Below are 24,729 nucleotides of genomic sequence, written 5' to 3'. Positions count from 1 at the left end.
CCCGGGTTTGTCTGCACAGGCCGGGAGGGCCCCGCCGCTCTCTGCGGGTACGGACACGTAACATAAACCCGGGAGTAGCTCGGAGCTGCAGTACACCCACAGCGAGGCAGGGCAGAAGGCTATCCTTGGGGGCCAGCAGGGCATTTCAGCAGAGAAATCGCTTTTATCCAAAATGCACGTGAATACGCGACTTTGAAAATTGGTCCTCTCTTCTCAGCTCTCTTGTATCTGTCCTATGTCCTATTACTGCAGTACCACTGTCTGCCAAGTTTTGGGTTGTCCCCTTGTACAGCTTTTGCTGTTTTCTTAAAGGGAAAACATCTCTCTGTAAATCTGGGGAAATCAGTCACCTCCCGTCTCTAATTTTTAATAGAAATGCCAATAAATGCCAAATATTCTCTTCCTGTCTTCCCTTTTGTAGGTTGCCATCACAGCTGTAAAACTGGTGACTGCACATCATGCAGGGAAACTTTAAAAGCCTTGGCAATGCAAACACCATGGCCAGGTGTTCACCGGGCTAATGAGCTTAACAAGATATTGGTGTCTGGCAGATTTGTTAGATAAATATCAGATTTATCAAGAAGAATTAACATGGATGGCTTGCCCACTGCAGAATTTTTAGTTGCTTTTAGCAGAGGAATGTGCCAGTGATTCTCAGGCTTTAAAGAGTGGCACATGCTCTTGAGGAACTTGACACTTTCTCATTTTTATATCGAAAACCATCACTGATAAAATGTGAATTAGGAGTAGTTTCAAGGAGCTGACAGGAAATAGTTGTCCTGAGAAGGCAAGGAACATATGCATTTTTCTGCTGATTTTTACTTACAGTAAGACATGAGGTTTCTTTATTGATACCTTCTTTGGCAGTCACAACCACTGAGAGAGATGCACTGATGGTCAGAACAGGAACTGAACTGTTGTGCTTTCAATTCTTTCAGGTTTCTGGTCAAAGGAGGCCTGGCTGGAGCTGCTGTGTATGTGGCATATGACCAGGGGCTGCTGGGCAGTGGCATAGAAGGTGCTGAAGCACTGAAAAAAGCTCAAGAAACACTGCCTCCAGCTATCCAGGAGTGGACAGATTATCTGGGCTGGGAGGTAAGGGCTGCTCAGGTGATCCCTGCAACACAAACACCTCCTCTGAATCAGGACGAGAAAATATGAGGCTGATAGTCTGATTCCAGTGAGGCTGGTAGGAGTTTTACTGCTAAAACTGGGTTTCACATGGCAAATATTTTGAAGAGGATTGAAATGGAAGGCAAATAAAATGCTAAATTTGGGGCAGAGACATTGCTCATAGGTGTTATTTCAAAGAAGAGGGGTAAGCAGTCTATGCAGGGTCAAGGGGGGCACTGCAAACGTGCTCTGGGAGGTATTTCACTGTGTAGTTTTCTTCTGAAGGATCCTGCTTGTTTTTAAGAAAAACAAAGAAAATATTATCCTCCCAATTTTTCACATTGCTAGCAGTTCAAGTTGAATTTAAATTGCTTGAAGAGGCTCCTCCTCTGTGAGTAGTTCTTGGTTTTAAAAATCCTCAGAAAATAAGAGACCTTTGCTTAAAGTTTGAGAAAATTTTTCGTATTACAAGCAATTATAAACTGAGACAGCCATGGAGATGCTTTATCAGGAGCACCTAAATGGTATGTGCTACCTTTTGCACCTACTTTATATTGCAGGAAAAAGCAAAACCCAGACTTTAAGCATCACTTCTGGTCCCTTTTAGGCTTATGGAGAGTAGGCACCTAAGAATTTTTGAGATCTGAGGTCAAGAGGCTTTGCCAAGGTGATGTGAATTCCAAGTGAAATCCCTCAAGTGCTGATATTTTGTCTCTCACTTTCTTTCTAGCTCCCATCCACTCCCAAAATTGACTTTTCCCTCTCTGCTTCCTGGAATAAAGGTAAAATAAATTGCTCACTAACTGAGTCTGAGCTCAGTCTTTGGCTTTTCAGAAGGGATGAGCATTCTTAATATTAGAATTTTGGACATTTTTGTTTGAAGGCCAAACCTATAAATACCTAGTGATTAATACCTATACTAGGTTATAAATACCTAGTAATATATAGGTTTTATGGTGCAGCAAAGAGTCTTTATGTAATTGTGGGGAAACACAATCCACAAATAACTGTGACATGTCCAGCATCACCCATGGAGTCTGTGGCAAGGCCAGAAATAAAACAGGAATTAAACAAAGAGCTGAGCTCAGTCCTGTAATTGTCTTAGCTCATGTACATACCCTGAGGTTGGAATTTCTGTGTCACAAATGCTCAGGGCTTAAAGAGATCTACAGTGGTGATGTTGGAAATTGGGAAATTTGGTTTGAATGATGATTTTGGGGTAATTGTTCTCTGCTTTGCTTGCAGGAGTGCACACAGTCATGTCTGCCTTGTCTGCAGCTCCCAGCAGGGCCTGTGAATACACAGTGGAAGGCTGGAAATATGTGAAGGATCTTGTGAAATGAACACGTTCTCCAGAATTCAGGATTCTCTCAATCTCCACCTCTGGAGGGCAGCTCAGCCGTGTAATGGCTACAATAAAAGACTTTGGTGGAACTTTCATTTGTATTTGGGTTGGTTTTAGCCTGCAGAGTGGAATAATTGCTTTGTCTTAGCACTGATCCAAGGCTCCAGGAATCACAGATATTTGTGATGAAGTGATGGCCATGTGCTGAGAACAGCTTCTGTTCTAAAGCTTGGAAATGAAGTAGATCATTCTGAAACTGAATTAATCTTGAAGATAAATGCCATCTAATTTAAACCAAGCCAACAAGAGTTTTAAAAAAATTTAAAAATCCAAGGTAACAGTAAAAGATGCTGTAAAATATGGCCTAGGATGATTATACAACACAGGGGAGAGTAACTGAGCAAAGTTTATCTGCATGAAACCTTTTGTTAGCTTGCACCATGCCCCAGTTGGCAGACTGTGCACATTTTCATTTTAATGTAGATGGAAACTTTCACAAGGTCACTTTTCAGTCACAGGTTTTGCTTTTTCCTGCAATATAAAGTAGGTGCAAAAGGTATAACATATTATTTAGGTGCTCCTGTCACTTTTCACAGGCAAATATAAGGAGGACATCACTTGTAAAATAAAGTTACAAAATTATTCTGCTTTTTTAACCCTCTTTGATAGGATTGTTGTAATTTAGAATGTGCCAAAACACAGCTGCAGAACAAGGCACAGCAGGATGAGTCCTTACTCAAATCAGGAAGCAAATATAGAACATGAGGATGAAGAAGGATTTGCAGTTTTGTTTCCTTTTTTAACAAATAGATAAATGATGAAGCCAACTGCCCAGAGATTTCAGAGGGTTTGGCTAAGATGCAAATGGCTTTAAAAAGTGCTTAAGTTAATTCCTGAAGGATGGGTCCATCAGCAGCTCTTAAACCTGATGGTGCAGATGGAAGCTTCAAGCTCAGTAAACCCTGGAGTTGTGTCCTGCAGGTGCCAGATGTTTCACAGCACCCCAAAACCCAGATAACCTCTATTAATGTCCCATTTCTTCTCTAACTTTGCAATGTCCACTGCTCTTGAAGCAGCACAGTTTTGGTTCCAGGTCTATTCCCCCTTCTCTAAGGAAATCCTGACATTCATCTAGAGAGTTTTCCTCTCTCTCTGGCTTTGCTACAAACCAAATGGAACCACTTTGAGCAAAGCATGTACAAACAGGATACTGCACCTCTGCTATGCTCAGAACTTGAGTTCTCCATGCTTTTCAGGAGCTTCTGTACCATTTCTTTGCCCTTTGATGACTGCTCTCCAAAGCTTTATCATTGTAATATGCTTTCTCCATTGATGAATGAAAAAATGTCTTTATGCAACTCATAAAAAAACCTCTTCTCAAAAGATGGAAAAACCCCAGTGACCCTACAGATGAAAATAAGTTTTTTTCCTCTTGGCATCATAAAAGCCATTTTAGGGTAAGGCTAAGGTCATGTTGCTCCAGAGATGTCTGCACAAACACAAATTACAACTTGGATATGATAAAGCAACAGATCATTTGCACCAATCTTGATCATGTCAGTTCCTTAACACAAAATTATGCCAAAGCACAGCCAGTGGCTGCTTCTAAGGAGATTTTGGACTGCTAGGTAAAATCAGGGAGTTTTGGACTACCCTGATCTATCAGAAGCTAAAAAAAGTGATCCTGACAAGCACCTCTGGGCTGTCTCTTATAGAAGCTGTGCTGCTATCACAGAATTTAACTCCTTTTTCAGACATTATATTGCACATGACACCAGATGAAAAGAACTCTTCACCACTTGCCCTACAAGCTCCTGTGGCAATTTTGCAGTGGCAGGGCATTGAAACTTTGGCAGCTGTGATGCACAAATGTTCTCTCACGGTGGCACACGGGCCATGGTTACATGGGTTGCTGACAGCTGTGAGGTAAAACACAGTATTTCACTATTTCTGGGAGTGCAAAGGGACACCTGTAAGGCATTTTGACACTTCATCTTTGAAACAATGTCAAACTGAAGAAATCTGTTTGACAGGGACTGCTGAAACAAAGCAAGTAACTGTAAACTGGCGTTTATTTATGGAAAATGGAATGCTTCATTAACAAACATTTTTAAATGGGATATGAACAACACCTTACAAAACAAATGAGTTCACATTGGATTGAGTGACATAAAATGGCAGCAGCTTAAAAAAAATTACACTTACAGTAGCCCATAAGTTACAATTAATGGTAACCCTGGGGTAACAGATTTGTTTCACTTGCCACCTTGCATTAAAAACCAAACACAATCAGTAGCGACGGTTGAAACGAGGATCGTTCGGTCTGTTTGCCCTTTCCTGGCCAGCAAATCCTTCTCCTTGCATTCCTCCTCCGTGCATGATCTGACTCTGATTGCCACCCTGCATGAAACTGCCACGCCTGCAAAGGGATTCAGACATTTTAGTATTCTCTCATGCTGGTACACTCAGGTTGCTAGAATGGGTGTTCTTTTTGTTTTCATTCTTCCATAAACTGCATTACATAAAAACCATGGGGTTATTTAATTATTCCTTGATATTTAAGTAACAAATTAGGTAACTGATACTCCCATAAAATGTTTCCTTTGCCAATTTAGCTAGAAGAAATGTCCCTTAACAGGAAAACAAACACTTTGCTGCTTTTAAAGTTCTTACCCTGACATGCCTCCACGATGCATGACATGGCCAGGTCTGCCTCTACCGCCACCTAAAAAAGTTCACATGGTCCCTTTATATCCACAGCAAGAGTTTGACTTCAAGGATAATGTCTGAATTTTCTTCTTCACACAGCACAGCTAAGGAGCTGTGCAAGAGCCATACCTTGCCATCTCTCATGATCCCGTCCTATCATCCCTCCATCCACGCTGCTCTGCCAGGAACGATCTTGGTGCCCTTCAAACTTCCGACTGTGATCTCCCCAGTCACGTCCATCCCTGCGAAGACATGGAATTCCCATCTTCTCACACGAGCCAGAGCACATAGATTCAAATACAAATCTATTCCAAGTCACAAACTTACTCAAATGTCTTATCAAGGCTCATGTGAATCTTGTATTTATATTGCTATCTGTTAAGTAAAATTTCAGAAAAAATTTTCTGCTCAACCCAACTAAGATGAATAAAAAAGATATTGGGGGAGAACCACTATCCTGAAAATAACAAGCTTTGATAGGAATGCTAGTTAAAATTTGTCACAGACATGAAAAATCCTTTCCTTAGGATTTTTTCTGAGAAGCTGAGAGGCCTCAGGAACAAACACTGATTATCTGCTGCTGTGGAATGCAACAGGTGCATCTGTGATTGGTCTCAAGTGGTTGTTTCTAATTAATGGCCAATCACAATCAGCTGGCTTGGACTCTCTGTCCGAGACACAAGCCTTTGTTATTCTTTCCTTTTCTATTCTTAGCTAGGCTTCTGATGAAATCCTTTCTTCTATTCTTTTAGTATAGTTTTAATATAATCTATATCATAAAATAATAAATCAAGCCTTCTGAAACACGGAGTCAACATTCTCGTCTCTTCCCTCATCCTAAGACCCCTGCAAACACTGTCACAGAAATTAATGGAAAGCATTATGACTTTAAGATGTGAAGTTATTAAAAAGATCAGGTGAGTGCATGTTTTGATGCACAAAGCATCAAATATATGCAGTCCATCCAACACACCTTTGGTGAAAGCTGGAAAAAAAAGAACATCTTCCAAAAACTCTGACATGTGGGAACACTCCTTAGGTGCAGGAGAAGAGGTGCTTTGAAGAGGTGTTTGCAGCACTAACCGTGACTGTGGGGGGATCCCTCTGCTCTCACTCATCCTCCTGTCGGAGCCGTAGCTGCCCCAGCTCTCCCGCGAGTCCCGCGAGTGCCGGTCGGGGCCTCCGTGGCGCTCGTCTGGGTAGTGCTGGAAGGGACAGAGCTCTTACACACCTGCTCACAGCTGTACCTGCTCCATCTCACCATCATCTGGGAGGGAAGGGGCCTCCTGACATCTGCTCATGGTCAGCCAGCTCCAGGCTTTCCCAGCAGGTTTTGAGGATCTTCCCAGCTAGAGATATCACAGGCTCTCCATGCAGCCTGTTCTAGTGTTCCCAGTTAAAGGGGATTGGAATCCTCTTCAGATGGAACTGTGTTCCAGTTTGTGCTCACTGACTCTGGTCTTTTCAGCGGGAGTGGCACCTTGTTACATCTCATCCACATCCTCCCATCAGTTATTAATGCACATTGGTAAGATCAGCCCAGGACTTTGCATTTCCTGCTCTTGACCTTCAGGATATTCCCATCAGCCCAACTTTCCAGCCTATCCAGGTCCCTCCAAACCTCACAGTAAAGGCCATTAAGGATTCTATGACTCCACAAAATTCACCTGTCACTGCTTGAATGAGCCCTGAAGGACTTTCCCCCAGCCTTCAACCACAAATATCTCTACACTTCAGCTGTTATTACCATGTAACCTCACAGAGTGAATCTGTGCTTTGTACCTTTGCCTCTTCTATGCAATCTTTTGGAATAGTGTATTTTAACACAACTCACTTGTTATGATTTCTATCAGAATAACTATATCTTTTATAATAAAAAAGTCTTTGAATTTAATTTAATCTTATTGAAAATAATCTGATTATTCCAACATATTTTGGTAGATATAATGTAATTCTCAATTACTGAAGTGTAACCTGACACACATACACTATAGAAAACCATGTTATAAGATGCGAAGATATTTCTGTAGCTCTATAAAGCAACTCACTTGTCCATCCCGATCTCCCATAATTGTTCTGGATCCATCTCTCCTAGAAACATACAATTAGAATCAGACTGTGATAGTAAAACACACAGCAGTCTATAAAAATCCATTTATTTAATGACACAGATGAAAAATCCTGCTCTCACATTGTGCCATATTAACCACAAAAGGCATAAACAGCATATATGGAAAATGTGCCACATTTTGGATTCCTGGGAAACAGAGTTAGTCCTAATGTATAAACCAAAACATTCTTGTTAAAATTCTAGGTGCCTAGAATATTATTTTTCAGAATCCTATGAATGTGTGAAACAGCATTGGAAAAACACTCTGAACCAAGCCTGCCAGAAGCTTTAACTCGTGGCACAGTACAAATCTTTTCATGGTTTTAGAAGAGAAATTCCACAGCCACTAAGTAGCACTTGAAAAATAAAATGCAAACTAAGCACAGAGTATAGAAGCAAAATGTGACATGAAGTAAGATATTTTGTATTTTGTTCTCAGGCAGCAGTGGAGGTGAGACACCAACCTGTCTATTGAATGCTCCTGGTAACGCCCACGATCCCTGTGATCGAAGTCATGGAAGCGATCCTGGCGACTGAAGTCTGAGTGGTACCTGTCATTCATGGCCATTCGTTTTGCTTCTGGCCAGTATGGATCATCCCTCCTGAAAGAAAGAACAGACTCATTTCAGCCCAGATAATAAATGTCTGTGGCTGCATTTCTCTTCACAGAGAAAAGCAAGGCACGACTTCCCAAGGATATTTTCTGGGAATCACAGCGAGGAACCTCAGAGAAAGAAAAAACAATTCTTATCACAATTGCTGCTCCTCTTGTTGTGCACAAGTGGAATACAATTGGAAGATTGTTCACCTGAAGGGAATTGGTAATTGGATTCTGGTGTGAGTGTTTTGATTCATTGACCAACTGAATTCATGTGTGTGGCTCTGGACTGTTGGCTGACAGTCACAAGATTCTGTTCAGCTGAGTGGAGTTGAGTGCTTGTGCAGATTCAGTTTAGATGTAGTGTAATATAGTATAGAATAATATAGTATAGTAAATTAATTAGCCTTCTGATATCAATGGAGTCAGTTGTATCATTTCTCCCTGCCATGGGGGTCGCTTTGATAGTCAATAAATGCCTTTTGATATTGTTCCTACTTCCAAACCAAAAGAAGGGAAATTAAGTTCAAAATGGCGTTGAAAAACCTGGGCTATTAAACACAACCATCTCAATGCAACCAACAACTGCTGAGAGCACATGTATGGCTTTCTCCAGTCCAGGCAGATGAGACAGAACCTGGCAGTGACATTTCCCACTGGCATCATGAGGATTTGGTGACTTTACCTGTTGTAGCGTGTTTTTATACTTTGTAATAGTTTTGTTTTTGTATGCCAGTATTTTTCCCAAATGGTTTATCCCAGATTGTACCCCCCTCCTTTTACCTGTGTAATCCCTTTGCTGAGATCATCCCCAAATCCCCACCCTGGCTCTCTGTCAATCACTCAGCATCCCATCCCCTCCATCTAGAACTTTCAGTCCAGGATATCAAGTGATCAGCCAGAGGCCAGGCGTCAACCCCCCAACTGTTACCCCATACCCCATCCTAAATGTCTGTTTCCCAGTATCCATCCCTTAGGGTCACTTACTGGTTAATAAAATGTTATCTACTTTAGGTTTCCACGTCCCTTTAAATGTAAACTTGGCACCTCTCCTGGGGCTCTCAGCAGGAGCCCCCTGAGGCTGTAGGGGCTCCTCCAGAGCTCCTAGAATAAACCTTGGATTAACCTCTGCTAAGAGTCGACCCCTTCATCTTCTGCCGTTGTTCCAGCGTCTCCTCTGCTGCAGGGGATCAGCCTGGCTGCCTTTGGTATCCTTGGGGGCATGAGAAAGTGCCCTCCCGCTGCTGTTCACCGTTTTGGGGCTGGCTGGGGCTCCCTCAGTGGCACTCAGAGAGACCAGAACATTTACCTGCCATCTATGTCATAGGGTCTCCTCATGGCAGATCTCCGCTCCTGCTCGTAGCGCAGCTGCTCGTGCTGGCGCCGCAGCTCCTCCCTCTCGCGCTGGATCCGGTCCTGCTCCCTCCTCCTCTCGTGCTCGATGTGCATCCTTTCCCTCTCCAGCCTCTCCCTCTCCATCCGTTCCCGTTCCAGGCGCTGCCTTTCGATTTCCAGCCTCTCCCGAGCAATCTCCAGCCTCTCTCTCTCCTCCCGCTCGCGGATGGTCTGGAGGTGCTGCTGCCGCTCCCGGCGCTCGCGGGTGCTGTGGAGCAGAGACAGAAGTGACACAGGCAATGCTTCAACAAAGAAAGGAAGCCATAAGAGTGCTAAAAATTAAAATTACAGCGGCTGCAAACTTGCATCATCTCCTTGAAATTAACATGTGTGGAGGGAAGACACTCAAAGTACACAAATTTATTTAGAGACTGATCAAATGACTCCCACAAAACCCATCCCCAGAGGGAAATACTTCTATATGGTTAGGAAAATCTGAACCCAAATGCCCAGAAAATACTTCTGTATGGTCAGGAGAATCTGAACCCAAATGCCCACAAATACTTCTATAGGATCCAGGAAATCTGAAACCAAATGCCCACAGTTCATTTCTTATACTGAAATAATGAATCTGTGAAGAATATTTTATTTCTGTGAAGAAAGGCAGGATGGTATGGTGGATAATGATTCCTGATTTAAAGCTCAGGAATTTAACTAGTAGGGAGAAACTTTTTCCTCCTCAGTAAAAATAACAAAAACATTTTCCTCCTGTTCAATCTGACTACTTTTAGGTGAGAAATAGAAGTTTTGTAATGTATGGAGAATATGGAATCCAGGTCACACTTCTAGCAAGGAATTTGAAGGATGGCAATTATCACCTTTAAACATCATGAAACCTATTAAACATATGAAAACAAAGAAAGAGCCCCACCAAAAATAAATAAATACCTAAATTAAGTTCAAAAAGAAACCAAAATTACAAGTGGGGAAAAGAAACTGAAGGCCTTTTTCTCTTTCTGTTTTAATTTATTAGAAATTAAAATTGTATCTATTTAAGGAAAAAACCCCAAACAATGTCAGTGCTGCTCTTACCGGCGCTGCTCTGCCTCCCTCATTTTCCTCTGTGCTTTAATTTTGTCAAAGGGGACAATCCCTTGTCTCTCTCTGCTCTCTGATTTGCGGTCCTGGCTCTTAACACTCTGTATTTAAAAGAGAAACTTTAATTTATTAAAGGACAACCATCACAAACAATCCTCTGAGCTCTGTTTCCATTTGTACAGTTCACATCTCAAAGCTTGGTCCCTGCTTTTTTCCAAAAGCTGTTTTTTACCATTACAGACACCATATATTAATACAGTGATACCTTGCCCCATTTGTTTGGCAGGATTTGAGTGCTGTATCAGCCAAATGAGAGGTTTTTTACTAATTAAAACTATGTTATAGAAATTCTAATTGGACAAACTGGCAGGACAAGTGTGGGTTGGAGAGCCTGGCAGGATTCAGGATCTGTTTTTAAGGAAAATGTTTCCCATGCAGAAGCATCACTTACTCTGTCCTTTGATGTAGTGGATGTTTTCACACTAATAACAGGTTCTCCTTTGGATTTATCCATGACTACTGTTCTCTCTGTTCCTTTACTTCCTAAATAAATCAGAAGTGGAAAGAAACAAATTACATGACCTACACCATTCATTGCTACACCACGCTCTCTAAAATGTGAAAATTGGCATTTAACTCTCTCTTCAGAATCAATTATTTCACTCCACCTAATCCAGGCACCTCTTTTAATGTTAAACATCTCCCCTTACTCATTCTGGATTTCCAACTAAGAATCTTTGGAAAGAATTACCTACAATTAAATATTCCTACATCAACATATCTGTAAAAAAACCAACAACCCAATTACCTGATTTAATAGTCTTAGACTGATCTGATGAACCAGACTTCTGGTCATCTTTATCTTTTTTTTCCTTTTCATCTTTATCTTCTGTCTTTTTAGGATCATCTTTTTGGTCAGATTTCTCATCCCTTTTAGCACCACCAGGTCTGTGGATAGATATTGATACAGATTAGACTAATACAGACTAAGAGAAAAAAAAATTCAAGGGAAATGCCAGCAACAAAGTAGAACTCTGATGTGATAACAATCATAATTAGATTTCCAAACATTTCCTTCCACAACTGCCTGCACCATAAAACAAGATATTCAGACCATCCTGTGCAGTAGTCAACAAACTGGGCCAGAATTCAGGATCTCAACTGGAAGCATGAATACAAATTCACACCATCAAGTGCTTAATGCCCACAGAATTTCTTACACAACATGACAATGAACCATTTTTGTCAGGCAACTGGGTGAAATAACAGCAAAAAATTCTCAGCAAGGAGCATTTAACAGAAGTTATGCCTCAAGAAGAAAATTCAAGGCAAAGTTCTCAGTGTTTAATTCACTCTCAGTGCCTCTTTCAGCAATGCTAGAGAGGAAGAGCATGGTGCTCAAGAGGAACATGACCTGGGAACAGATCTTGGACAATTCTGTTCTGTCTGGGACCTGGAGGAAACCCTATTCCAATGAGACACGAGGTAATGAGGAAACAGTGACACACAGATCAAAATTCTCACATGGTCTTTCCTACACACTTAAGACATGAAAGCCCCACAATCATTACTAAACCTCAAATATGGCTTAATTAAAAGGTGTGCTTGAAAATGCAACCTTCCAATGCCTACTTTAAGGCACACAATAGAAACATTTTAATTTAGGCACTGCACATCAACTGAAGTCTATTTTGTAGTAAAAGCTGAAAAAAATCCATGTACTCCTCAGAAATTCTTACTGCAATTTAACTTTTCCCTGACATCAACACAGACTGAAGCATAGCAAAACACCTTTTGTAGGAGAATTTTTAACACAGTACCTCTCACTGACTGTTTCTCTCTTTGCTTCACTCTCTTTTTTTTCACTTGTCTTCTTCCCAGCGGGTTCATTTTTTGCCTGAAATTTATTTTGCACATCATCAGCTGAGAATGTGGCCTCGATCATTTGCACAATCTGGTGGCAATTCAGCATCTCTGAGGCCCAGTACTCACTTTTTCCACAGAAATGATCTTGCCATGCAGCTCTGTCTTGTGCAGGTGGGTGATGCACTTGGTGGCCTCCTCAGCTGTGGACATGGTGACAAAGCCGTAGCAGCGAGCGCCGGGACTGCGAGCGTTGGTCACCACCTTGGCCCCCACCACCTTCCCAAAAAAATTTTTGAATTACTTTGCCTGTGACAGATCCCCAAGTTTAAACAGCACCAACCACAAACTCCACTTCTGCTTTTTTAATTGCTGGCCACTACCAGGCAGGAAAGTTCTGGTTTTGAGAGATTAACAAGTACAGAAGGAGCATTGCTTGAAGCCAACCATGCTTCTGTTACCAGTGGAATGCTACGAAAGCTGAACCAAGATGTGGGAGCTAAAGATTGACAATAAAATTTATTTAAAAGGCATCTAACTTTACATCAACAACATCATTTTGCTTTAGTATGAAATAGTAAAAATCAACACAAATTTTAAAGCAAATTTCCACATTATTGCTCAGCTGCTAAGTGGCAAAAAAATGGAATTACTTTCACTGTGACAGATCCCCAAGGTTTAACAGCACCAACTACAAGCTCCAATTCTGCTCTTTTTAATTCCCGGCCACTACCAGGCAGGAAAGTTCTCGTTTTGAGAGATTAACAAATACAAAAGGTGCAATACTTGGAGCCAACCATGCTTCTGTTACCAGTGGAATTCTACAAAAGCTGAACCAAGAGGTGGGAGCTAAAGATTTAATTCTTTTCCAGAGAAAGATCCCCCAGGTGACAATAAAATTTATTTAAAAGGCATCTAACTTTACATCAACAACATCACTTTGCTTTAGTATAAAATAGTAAATATCAATACAAATTTTTAAGCAGATTTCCACATAAATGCTCAGCTGCTAAGTGCCACCTTCCCTCCAAAAAATGTTTATGCGTTTCTGCTGAGGCAGATCAACAATGTTATCTGCAATCTTTAAGAAACATGAAGTTTCCTCAAAGACTAGAGCTTGAAAAGCTCACACAAATGGTGTTTACTGATGCTCAGATATTCAGTACAGCTCACTTTGCAATACAGAAATCAATCATGTTTCAGGAGAGATGTTTTAAAGCACAGCTGAATAAAGAACCTACTTCTGAGCATTTGCTTTATTGCACAAGTACATCTACTTCCAGGAAGCTCTGCCTCTGTTAACACCCTGAAGAAAATAACAATATTTTATTTAAATGACTCAATGGTACCATGACATCTATCTAGAGCCAAATGCTAGGTTGGCTGTTGTTTAGCTTTTAATTAAATTTAAAGTTTTGTGGCACATCTCCATGACCAACATTTTAGGTTACCAGATGGAATTCTAAGCAAATCAAAGTATTGCATTACAAGGAGCATTAAAAGGTTTTACCAGTCCCATGACACTTAAATTCCAAGCTGTGCTACAATGAATCAATTTTTGTACCTATCTGTAAAGTCATATTTAAGTTCCAGAGTATTTTCATCAGTAAAACATCCAATGGTTGATTGCCAGCACACACAAATTGCTTTTACTACAATCTGCTGGCAGTAATCTGTAAATAGGCTTCAGAGGTCTGACAAAAATCCTTACTGATGGCTCTGATATCAACTCATTACTGAACTCTTTCAATTTGCCAGCTGATAGGGAGATTTGACATTTTGTCTGTCCTTAACAGCAACTGCAAAACCAAACACCACCTCCCTATATCCCAAACTACCCAAACAAGTGTTTTTCAAAGGAACTGCCAACTCCTGATAAATTAAAATTTAAGTTACTGAGGCAATACCTAAGATATTCCCCAGTTATTCAGTCTCATCATTTACTGCATATTTTACTTAGTCCTAAGGAAATCTTTAATATAAGCATTAAATTCACAGTTGCCTGTGAATTTTCAGCAGGTGAAAACACCATACTGAAGCACAGAAGTGTGTGCATAGTTACTGACTATTTCAAATAAAGGACCACAAATGGAATTTTATATTTATTTTTATATATTCTAAGCAACAGAATAAAATACCTCCAGTCATTCAATGTGTACTTTTCCTTGATATCCCACAGTATTTTTGGTAATTGGAATCCTTTCCTGGGTACTTCCAGTGATGAGAGTTTTAAAAGCTTTATTAACAGTTTCAAATAAACTTGTGCAAACAAACCACACACCAAAATAAAAACAAACCAACAAAAACAACCCCTTACCTTCCCATATTTGCTAAACAGATTCTTCAGATCTGTAGCTCTGGTGGTGGAAGCCAATCCACTCACCCAGAAGTTTCTACCAGAACTGCTAGCACTGCGACCTAGTTGGGAAAACAAACAGACAAAACCAAAACATACCCCAAATCCTAATTATTGGGATTAATTACTTGAATCCTTACATGAATTAAAACAGAGCTGGATCACAAATTTTTGATTTTTTAAAATCACAGAGCAAGTGAAATGCATTGTGTGATATTCTCCTCCCATGATTTGCTTTGCTGAAGGTAAGGAGCATTCCAAGTCCAAAAATTTGGGTGGAACTATGAGTTTTGACACAGAAGATTTTTAGATCATTCTTTAAGAAAGCAACTGGATTAGGGCACCTCTGAATTAATGAGGCCCTTCAAAACATGCCAGGATAGATCCCAGTAACTTACAGAAGAGTTGTGGGAACCGTGTCTGCACCCTACATGTGCTCATGTCTTTTTATATTAACTGATTTTTATCTTATCTCATTTTTATCTTAACTCCAAGGGAATGCTGATAGAATGCAGAATTCCTCTCAAGGAAAGCCATTCACCACAAGAAATCAAGGGAATTTCTGGTTTTGCCCACACAGATCCACAGCTGGGATTCAGACTGACCTCAACTGAAGTTAAGAAAGACCTGGCCTAGGAATTTAGGAAAGTAGACCTGGCCTGCTTAAACCATGCAAGAATTCCAGAACACCCCTGGCAAATTCTGCAGCTCAGCTACAAAGGTGATTTAATAAATGCTGATGAACTTGCCAAGTCTGAACACCCACCATGAAGTGATGAAAGAGTGAACTGAAGGCCAAGGTTCAGTGTTTGCATGAAGCACTCACACAAGGATTCTGTTTCCAGTCTCCTCTGAAATGTCTGTACTGTCCTTCTGTCAGTCTGGGCAGCTCCAAGGCCTCAGTGAATGGGTTTCACTTCAGCTCCCTGCTTCCATGCTTCTGGTTTGGGGTTTTTTGGTGATATATGGAATTTTACAGAAGTATTTTTTTCCCAGAACCTTTCCAAAATGCTATTTTATTTGGGTGTATTTCCATCTTTTACAACCTGATAATTTCAGCCACTGGCACAAGTAACTGAGAACATAGTAATATTAAATTCATATTACCATTAAATTTATATTTATTGATTAAATTAATATTTAAACTGGTTTCCTAGTGAGGGATGCAGTGATTTGTATCAATCTCTTACAAAATACCCAAACAGAGGTGTTTTTTTCTGTACAAAGGTGAGCACACTTGTGCCATCATTTATCACAGAAGTGCATGGACACAAACACGTGGGAGATGCATTGTCCTGGTGTTTTAAAAAGCTGAGCCAAAGGCTTTGATGCATTTATTCCACACATTCCTACAATTTAAAAATTTCTGTCTGTAGTTACTCTGGCACCAGAATCCTGAAGAAAGTGCTCATTTTTCTCTTTTCTACTTTTTTACCAATGCATTTTTAAAAGATTTTTAAAACTATGTTAATGTCCTTTTTGATTAAGGATTGATCAGTCATAATGTCAGGTTTTGCCCTCCCACAAGACTTAAAAAAGTGCTCCTGCAATGGTTCTGCACTTTTAAGACACAGATATACAGGGACTTGAAAATATTTAACTTTGAACCAAAAACAATGCAGGTATTGGGAGCCAACCATCAACACTGGAGAAATCTATCAGATGTGCATCCATTGAAAGCCAAACCCACCAGGGTGAGCTCATAAATTTATTTTTCTGCACTCTTATTGACACAGTTTTCAGAATTATTGCATGGAATATGGAAAACTCTTCATCCTAAATAAAACCCTTTCATACAAGTGGGCTAATAGCAATGTATGAGTCAGACCTGACTTGTACATACTATTTTAGGTTCCTTCTGGCTCAGTCTCTTTGCTCTGCATGCAGAGAATGTTACACAGTCAAGCAGCTCCCTCTCACTGCTGTTCACAAAGCCAGAACATGAATAAAACAGATGTGGAACACAGCACATCCATTGGAGAGAGGGGTGCAGGAGCAAGGTGGTTTCAGACACCCAAATTCCTGAAGGCTGCTCTGAAAGCAAACTCAAGGAAGGGTGTTCTCAGTCCACAAAAATAATACACTCAAGTCCTTAGGTAAAGGACAGCATGCACAGAAAACTCCTTAAAATGTTCTGAAGTGAGAGAACTCGAGATTACAGACTGGAAGCAAGAGGAAAATTGACCCTAACAAGGGAGGTCCCGCAGCTTGTGCAAACAGGTATAACCCAGGATCTTGGAAAAAGCAGCTGACAGGGAGGTGAGTCTGGGTTGTAAAACCCAATTAAAACCAATCCAATTCCTCCTGTCCAGCTGGCAGTCAGACCTCACAATGAGCTTCTTGATTTTTATAGGAATTGCTGGAACTTCCATATTTTAAAGTGTTGAACTACCTGCCAGCAACATGTAAGAGAACAGAGCTGCAAAGACTCAGCTGCCTGGTGCATTAAAAGCAAGAAAAATGAAGGCATCTGACACTGATTAAAATATATTCTTCTTGTTTACGATGCCTATTTGCACCACAGATAGGATCTGCGTGGACAGAAATTTAATCAAATCAATATAATTTCAAGGCAACATAAAGCTATAATATTTATGGCATTTAAATATGTGAATACTGATCCCAAATTACTTCAGCAAAACAGAAAATGGGAAGAAGAATTCAAGTGTATAATAAAGCAAACAACTGAAAAAGGTTGCTAACAGCTGTTAGTGGGCATCTCCAGTGCCAAAAAACCATAATTGCCATGTATTAACATTGACCTTTAAAAATCAAGATACAAACACAACAGTGCAATGCACATGTCCTGAAAAAATGCATAAAAGGAAAATGCTTATTTCGACATTACTAAGAAAATGCAGAAAGAGGTGAATTTATGCTAATTAACAACTGCATAGATTGCAATCAATTTCTACTGAAATAACCCATCCAAGACAAACTGCCATCTAAGCAATCATTGAAATTTCACATCTGAAAACAAACATACCTTTCTCATCCTTTGAGATTATCTTTGTATCTCTGTCCTCCTCAACAGGGCTAAAGACAAAACACCACATTACTCAAGTCAGAAAGAAAAGTGACTAAATATAAACTATGAAAAAAGCTAAAATTAAATACCTACCAGAAAATATGTTGCAAATGAAAACACACCTTTGTATACTGGATTTAAGAAATCTGACAAGAAATAACGAAGTCAGATTCTTAAACAGACTTACATTAAGAAGATGATTACAAATAAGAGTAATTTGGGAAAACAACCTTTGAAGGTTGATGAAGGAAAGAAATCAAACCCACTGCGTTTAAAAAAAATAAAAATATCTGCACATGGAGAAATAAAAGAGACCTTTAGGAATAGGCTACAATTTCATCAGTCTCGGAGGCCAATTGAAGGAAACAGCTTATTCGCATCACTTAAGGACCAATGATAAAAGATAGCATCTGGTCTAGAACGGAGAAAAAACAAACCTCTTTTTCTGATCACCGCCCTCACTGGCTGAGGACTCTTTAGTGGCAGGGGAAGATTCCTCAGAATTAGCTTTGTCTTCTGCTCTCTTGCCATCTTCTTTGCTATCTCTGGCTTCGGCACCTGCGCCTTTCTCCGCTGTCTCCCCACTAGAGGCTTCCAGGCCTTGGGAGCGTTTGCTACTCTGATCGCTTAGGGTCTCTACCACTACACCTTCAGAGTCCGGGGCCTCTTCCTCGGGGGCCAGCCTCTTGCCTGGCCCCGCGTTACTGGCTTCCTGCGCACGCGGCCGCTCCGCTTCGGGAGGTTCTTCGTTAAGTAGCTCAGATTTACAAGTTTCCCCCAAAATGTCGAGTATTTTCTCATTTTCTACGGATTTAACAGGAATAGAATGGCACAAGATTTAATCACCAGGGAAATACAGCAATCACAAATGTGGAACTGGCATGGCTGCCACACTAACACCAAGAGAACTGCTAAGCTACACAGAGATTGGAAAACCCTAGTGTACACAGTGTTACGCCTACCACGCTAACTGCTCTCTCACACCCTGACAAATCAGCCCTAGCACCTCAACAGCCAAGAAAAATGCCCCCACAGATTTAACCAAAAACTTCGGGCTCAGCCTTCATATTCTTCAGCAAATCGTTCAGCTCTGTTTCTTCTCTAGTTAGCTTCCAGAGTCCGAGATGCTTAACTGAACGTATCAAGGCACTGAGAGTTCAATTTTTAAATTTCTGTGAAATTCTTTTAGCAGAGACAGTCCAACATGAGAACTGGGCATCTTCTGATGGTGCATGAGTGTGTTTGCAGTCCAGAAAGGGAAAAGTATCTGTATGAAATTTCCATGAAGAAACTCTCTTCTTTCTTCTGTATCCAGTAACTAATCTTTACATTTTAATGCCCTACAATATCTTTTTACTGCTTTCACTGCTCTCTACATAGTAACAGAGTTAAGGTGTGTGCAATATCACAAGATCTGTTTACAAGTAGAATATTTAGCTTTTATAACTGTGATTAAACTTCTCTAAATCCACTTATGTAGTTTAACAGGTTTTTAAACCATTTCATTTCACTGGAAGTATTTCAAGCATCACTTCACAGATCTGGGGATATGATTGGGTTTCCAATCTCTATGACCCTGCATGATCTGGATTGTCCATTATAAAAATAGTGCAAATTATGTTTGTTTGCTTGGGTTTTTTAATAGTTAATGGTTTAAAAAGTATTAGTTGAAAAGACAGGAATATGTTTTTCTTTAACAGTACCTGGCTCCAAGTGTAGCTTCTCCATTTTCTGTTTAGGAAAAAAAGACCACAGAATGAGGATTTTATAAAATGTATTTTCTAATACAGAATAGTAACAACACCCTACTCAATCCCAACATTGAAAACTAAACAAATTCATCTATCACATTTAACTCTTTTTTTTCACCATCCACTGGAAAGAAGTATTTTATAGAAGTAGGCACATTAAAGCCACATCAAAATATCAGCCGTAATTGCATTCTCCCAAATAACTCTGAATTATAAAGAGACCAATAAAGTATCTTTGTGTACCACCACTCCAACTACAGAGTAAAAAACAAACCCAGCTACTTTATATAGTCATGGGAGAGAGAAGAAATCAGCAGTACAAGACCCTTTTTATCTGCCATAAAGTGAAGGAAATCTTGAGAGCCGACTGAAAAGTAGGGAAAAAACCACAGAGCACCCTCAATTCACATACTGTGCTGAGCAAGGTCTTGGATTCTGTTACAATTTCATGTTATGGTCACATTTTCTTTTTTGCAGTATGAGAACTCAGTAAATATTAATAATACAACATACAGCTATGAAATACAGCTACATTTTCAGTTTACCTTCATTTCAATTAAATCTGAAGACGAGACTTCTAAATTGTTTTCAATTTCATCATAATCTTCCTAAAAGAGTAAGAAAGGAATGAAAGTATTTCTTACCAAAAGTAGCTTAAGGAGAATACACCTGTACTTAATTTTCCCTTTCAAGAAAACCAAAAATATTTTAATCTCAATTGATACTTCAGAGTGTGACCCAGAAATGAGGAGCAACATGTAAACATACCTGATATTTAAATCTCTTTCTCCAATTACTTTTCATTTTAATTTCAACAGGACATTTTCTATTTCAAAGTTATTCTTAGAGTCTTTATCTCACATTTCTGTGGTTACTGAACATGTTTTTTCACTTTCCTACTTTTTAACTTTAGTTTCTAAATGAAGAAAACAAGTTAGAAATGAAGCTGACTTAGGTTTACACTCTTCCAAACTAAAAACATACCCCAAAAATATTTTTTCTTTAAAGAGCTGAGGGTAAGATGCAACCAGAACTCATCCATTACATGAGGTTAATTTACAGAATATCACAGAATTGCCTTTCAGGTGAAGGGGATGCTGTTGCCACTCTGTGTTTAGTCCCATGAAAGGGAAGATTCTCTCCAAGCCTTTGTGTTTGTTTGTTTGTTTGGTCTGTTGGGGTGCAGACACCACAGCCAGGCTCTGCTGAAATCCCTGCAAGAGGGGGGGACTCAGTGGTAAATTGCAGCTGCTAAGCCACAGAGCAGCTGTCAGCCAAAGGAAAAACAGAAGATTTCTTGTTGCTGACCCAGCAGAATGCACAGCTCTGTGCCAAGGGTCACCTCAGATGTCACACTGATGTCACCCACCTCCAAGGCATGAACACCCTCACTGATGTAAAACCAGAGTCACACAAGCTCCACCTAAATGTAAAAATAGTATAAAAATAAGTTAAAAGTGGGGAGAAGTTAAGGAAGGTTCCACTGCCACAGTCTGAACCTGTCTTTTCCCCTTCCAGCTCTGTGCCAAGGGTCACCTCAGATGTCACACTGATGTCACCCACCTCCAAGGCATGAACACCCTCACTGATGTAAAACCAGAGTCACACAAGCTCCACCTAAATGTAAAAATAGTATAAAAATAAGTTAAAAGTGGGGAGAAGTTAAGGAAGGTTCCACTGCCACAGTCTGAACCTGTCTTTTCCCCTTCAGGGATGTCTGGTGGGTAAGAATTGTATAAGTGTGATGAATGATGAACTCCAGCCAGCTTCTGTTAGGAATTAAAGCTGGTTAATATGGTGGGCTTGTTTTGCAGACAGACATTACACCACCAGCAATCCTGGAACCGTAACCTGTTGTAATTTTCTATTATATTAATGCTGTTATTCCATAAAGGGATCAGTGTGAGTCCTTCAAGGGCACACCACCAGTGCCTGCAGTGAGTAAAACACTCAGCTGAGGAGAGCTGGGACAGGGGTCTGTGACTGTGTGACCCTCCCCAGGGCACTGGAACCACTCTCTGGTCCAGGGCACTCCCAGTGAAGGGTGCCCAGAACAGGATGCTGACACTTTGTGGGCCCAAGGGTCCTGGCTTTCCTGTGGCACTGACAGACCAATCAAACACAAAGGCTTTGAGAAAATCTCCCTTTTCAGGTGACAGAAGGTAAATGAGAAGAATTGAAGCAGATATGCAGACGCCAAAGAAAGAATGTGTTCTGTTCAACGAGCGAACAACCTAAAAGAAATTAAGAAAACAAAACCCACAAGGATCCAAGAAGGATAATATTTGGGGAGTGAATGTGACACGTGGATAATCCTATGCTGTCTGCAAATGATATTGCAAGCTGCTCTCAAAACCAAATAAAAGCCTGACAATGTCAGAACAGGGCAACATAGGAAGTTCTTGTTGTATCACTCTCTGTGAGAAAACAGAACAACACAGCTTCCTTAAACCAGAGCATTATTTCTGCAGAAAAGATATCCAAATTACCTGAGTTGAAAATTTATTTTTCTCTCTCCCCATATATATAAGTGCCTAGGTGTATGCACATATACACTTTAACACATATAACATACAGACAGAAGAGGAAATACAGAAACTAATAAGCATTTTCAATTCCAGGCTCTTTTCACAGCAAGCAAAGCTGTAAGGTAAGGAAGATGGTGACTTGTCTACTGAGAACATTTCAAGCCTCAAGAATATTTACCATTTATAAGAGTAGGACATGAGAGCTGTGAATGGGAAATAGAAACCAGATCACATTCATCTCCTATATTCTACTGGACTGAAATACCTTCTTCATGTGCCCATATCTCTATCAAATACCTTCTGAAAAATTACACAGACCTTTACTCACTCACCTCATTTTCTGTTAGCTGATCAGGAAGCTCTTTCATTTCTGCTTCGACATTATCTTTGTTATCAGACAGAGAATCAAGAATATTGTCAGGACTGTAATCTTCCCCACAGTCTACAGCACTGCTGTTATCTATTTCAGCTTCATCTAACACACTAATATCCATCATGTCAATATCCTGCAAGGTGTCCAGATTTGCTTCAATATCCTCCTACAGAGAGAAAAGGGTAAATGTGTGTTTATTGCAGGTTACACAATGCACATTCTTAGTAATTGCAAGCATCATTTCACTTACCTGCCCATCTCTAGAGTTTTCTTCTAGACCATTGTCTTCCACACCTTCTTCTTCTGGCTTTCTTCCTAAAAACAGTATCACTGCAGTGAGATGTAGCACTATGTTTTGTACTATGTTTAAGCTTTGGTGAATTATCTGTTACAAAAAGTAATCCTGAAGAGGCTGATCCAGAAGTCTGGATCTGTATAGATGTAACTGAGGTCCCCATGCAACCCCATAAAAGCAAACAGCAGGAGCACCAACTACCACCAGTAATTTTTTTTTTTTTTTAATGCTACAGTATTTTTCTAAAGCTACAGTCTCATTGCACAACACTTCAATTCCTAAAAAGACACAACAGCCTCTGGGTAATCCATTTAAAAGTAACACCTTAAGATTGTTATGAAAACACCTCCTTTAATTAAACGGATTTAAGAATTAGTGCTCACTTTCAAGATCTTGGACATACAAATCACATTTGTGCACATCTGTCACCTCCATCTTACACTGCTACTCAAAGACAACAGCTCTTTTTCTATTTTTAGCCTCTCTGTCTTTAAAAAAGCAGCTTAATAATCTGTTTCTCATCAGAAAGTATTTTTAAGAACTGTAGGAGTTATCAGCAACTGAAGTAAGCCGCGTGTAAAATGCCATATACAACATCTAATATTTTGAAGCAACATATAGTTAAATATAGTGATAGCTTTCAAATTATAGAGGCTTTCCATGGAGCTTAGGCTGCAGCTGCTTGCCCTGTACCTGACACAATTCTACTCATGGTCACAAATACAGAAACACCTGCAATTTACAGTTTCATCTTCAAGTTTCAAAACTTCCTAATAAAACACAGGTTTAAAGTTGTTATTGCTCATTAATGCAAGAGAGTTTTGCCGTTTTCCACAAGGTAAAAAGCAATTTTTTTTCAAATTAAACTAATTTAACAGCAGAAAACAAGTTTGCATGCAAAGTTCTAGCACCATGCAAACAGTGAAGTGTCCAGACACTGTACCTTTGCTAGTTCTTTTTGGCATTCTCTTTGTGGTCAGCTCTGAGGCCACAGGAATTTCATCAGGATCTCCTCCTTCCTCCTCAATGGCCTGTTGGAGACAGCAGGATGATATTTGCTGTATTATTTGCTGCTGTGCATTTGTACTGGCTTGGGATGGGGCAGTTAATTCTCTTCACAGCAGCTGATGGGGCTGTGGTTGGAGTTTGTGCTGATAACAGTGCTGATAACACAGTTATGTGGTGCTTGGCTTCCTGCCAGGGTTTAACCACAACTGCGTTTTTTAGGATTTTTCAGAGAGAAACACTGGTGTCCCTCCCTAGCTCAGGTCATACAGCTGTATCACCTGTCAGAAATGCTAAATAATAGGGAGCAACACATCCCCACAGGCAAACCAAGCTACAGCTGGGGAGCAAAGCTCCCCGCTCTGCAGATTAACACATTAACAGTATAAAACCGGGAGAGACTCTCACAGGAGCTCAGGTGAATGAGTTTTTTCTCAAAAAAACAGGCTTGTTAGAACCCATAAAAAGGCAAGGCTGACCATGCTGTTCTGGCCTCATGGAAATCTGTGGGAATACATTCCAGAGAGGTCAGAGAAATGGAATAGGGTCAAGTGTAGTGGTGCCAAGCATCAGGGCAGAAACTGATGCACAGAAAGTTCCACCTCAATAGGAGCATAAAATTCTTTACAGTGCAAGTAAGCATGCAGTGGAATAGATTGCCCAGAGAGGGTGTGGAGTCTCTCTCACTTGACATATTCAGGACGAAGTCCTGTACCATGGGTTCTAGGACCAAACCCTGCTGGAGCAGATAACCCAGTGCGATTCCTTCCCAGCTTACCGATTCTGCAAACGGCACAGAGAAAGAGGAGATCGGGTACGGGGAAGAGGCCCGTGTGTGTGTGTCGGGGCAACGGGAGAGTAAAGCGGGGAAGGACGCGCGGACACCGGGGTCAGGCGGTGACGGGCAGGCTGAGGCCATCTCACATTGCACCCACTGCAACCCGAGCCGCGCTCGGAGCTGCGATGGAGGAACAGGCGCCCACACCACAGAGGAGTGCCGTGAAACAGCGCAAAGGCAGCGGCTCTGCAGCAGCGGCAGCAAAGGAGACACCGCGGTGCCCGACACCCCCCCGCGGGTCCCCGGCGGCAGCAGCGGAGCCCCGCTCCCCTCAGCGCCCCGGGCCCGAGCGCGCACGCGCCGAGAGCGCCACAGACAAAGGACCCGGATGGCCGCACGCCGCCCTCCCCCCCCGCTTCCCCCCCCGCGCCTCGCCCTCCCCCG

General features: G+C 40.8%; 2 protein-coding genes across 2 annotated transcripts in view; one reads left to right on the top strand and one right to left on the bottom strand.

Moving 5' to 3' along the window:
• Window positions 1-172: 172 nt before the first annotated feature.
• On the top strand, window positions 173-2,553 carry MICOS13 (mitochondrial contact site and cristae organizing system subunit 13). Its single transcript, XM_005428559.2, has 4 exons — window positions 173-178; window positions 907-1,095; window positions 1,844-1,895; window positions 2,359-2,553. Exons 1-4 carry the CDS (start codon window positions 173-175, stop codon window positions 2,454-2,456), a joined length of 345 nt encoding a protein of 114 aa, XP_005428616.1. The 3' UTR covers window positions 2,457-2,553.
• A 1,959-nt stretch (window positions 2,554-4,512) lies between these two features.
• LOC102042702 (scaffold attachment factor B1) overlaps window positions 4,513-24,729 on the bottom strand; it is a 21,559-nt gene continuing 1,342 nt past the window's right edge. The window contains exons 2-22 of the mRNA XM_031063249.1: window positions 24,286-24,290; window positions 23,446-23,588; window positions 22,458-22,522; window positions 22,167-22,373; window positions 19,852-19,914; window positions 19,259-19,286; window positions 17,993-18,359; window positions 17,514-17,563; window positions 14,489-14,589; window positions 12,301-12,450; window positions 12,129-12,205; window positions 11,117-11,256; window positions 10,760-10,851; window positions 10,303-10,409; window positions 9,185-9,478; window positions 7,742-7,879; window positions 7,216-7,258; window positions 6,251-6,372; window positions 5,297-5,409; window positions 5,132-5,183; window positions 4,513-4,877 (exon numbers count right to left, since the gene is read on the bottom strand). Of these exons, the coding sequence (XP_030919109.1) occupies window positions 4,748-4,877; window positions 5,132-5,183; window positions 5,297-5,409; window positions 6,251-6,372; window positions 7,216-7,258; window positions 7,742-7,879; window positions 9,185-9,478; window positions 10,303-10,409; window positions 10,760-10,851; window positions 11,117-11,256; window positions 12,129-12,205; window positions 12,301-12,450; window positions 14,489-14,589; window positions 17,514-17,563; window positions 17,993-18,359; window positions 19,259-19,286; window positions 19,852-19,914; window positions 22,167-22,373; window positions 22,458-22,522; window positions 23,446-23,588; window positions 24,286-24,290 (2,487 nt within the window). The 3' untranslated portion in view covers window positions 4,513-4,747. The remainder of the gene's footprint in view (window positions 4,878-5,131; window positions 5,184-5,296; window positions 5,410-6,250; window positions 6,373-7,215; window positions 7,259-7,741; window positions 7,880-9,184; window positions 9,479-10,302; window positions 10,410-10,759; window positions 10,852-11,116; window positions 11,257-12,128; window positions 12,206-12,300; window positions 12,451-14,488; window positions 14,590-17,513; window positions 17,564-17,992; window positions 18,360-19,258; window positions 19,287-19,851; window positions 19,915-22,166; window positions 22,374-22,457; window positions 22,523-23,445; window positions 23,589-24,285; window positions 24,291-24,729) is intronic.

The sequence above is a fragment of the Geospiza fortis genome, unplaced genomic scaffold (genome assembly GCF_000277835.1).
Source record: "Geospiza fortis unplaced genomic scaffold, GeoFor_1.0 scaffold241, whole genome shotgun sequence".
Taxonomy (NCBI): Eukaryota; Metazoa; Chordata; class Aves; order Passeriformes; family Thraupidae; genus Geospiza; species Geospiza fortis.
Note: the sequence above shows the minus strand (reverse complement) of the source record. Positions and strands in the feature narration are given on the sequence as shown.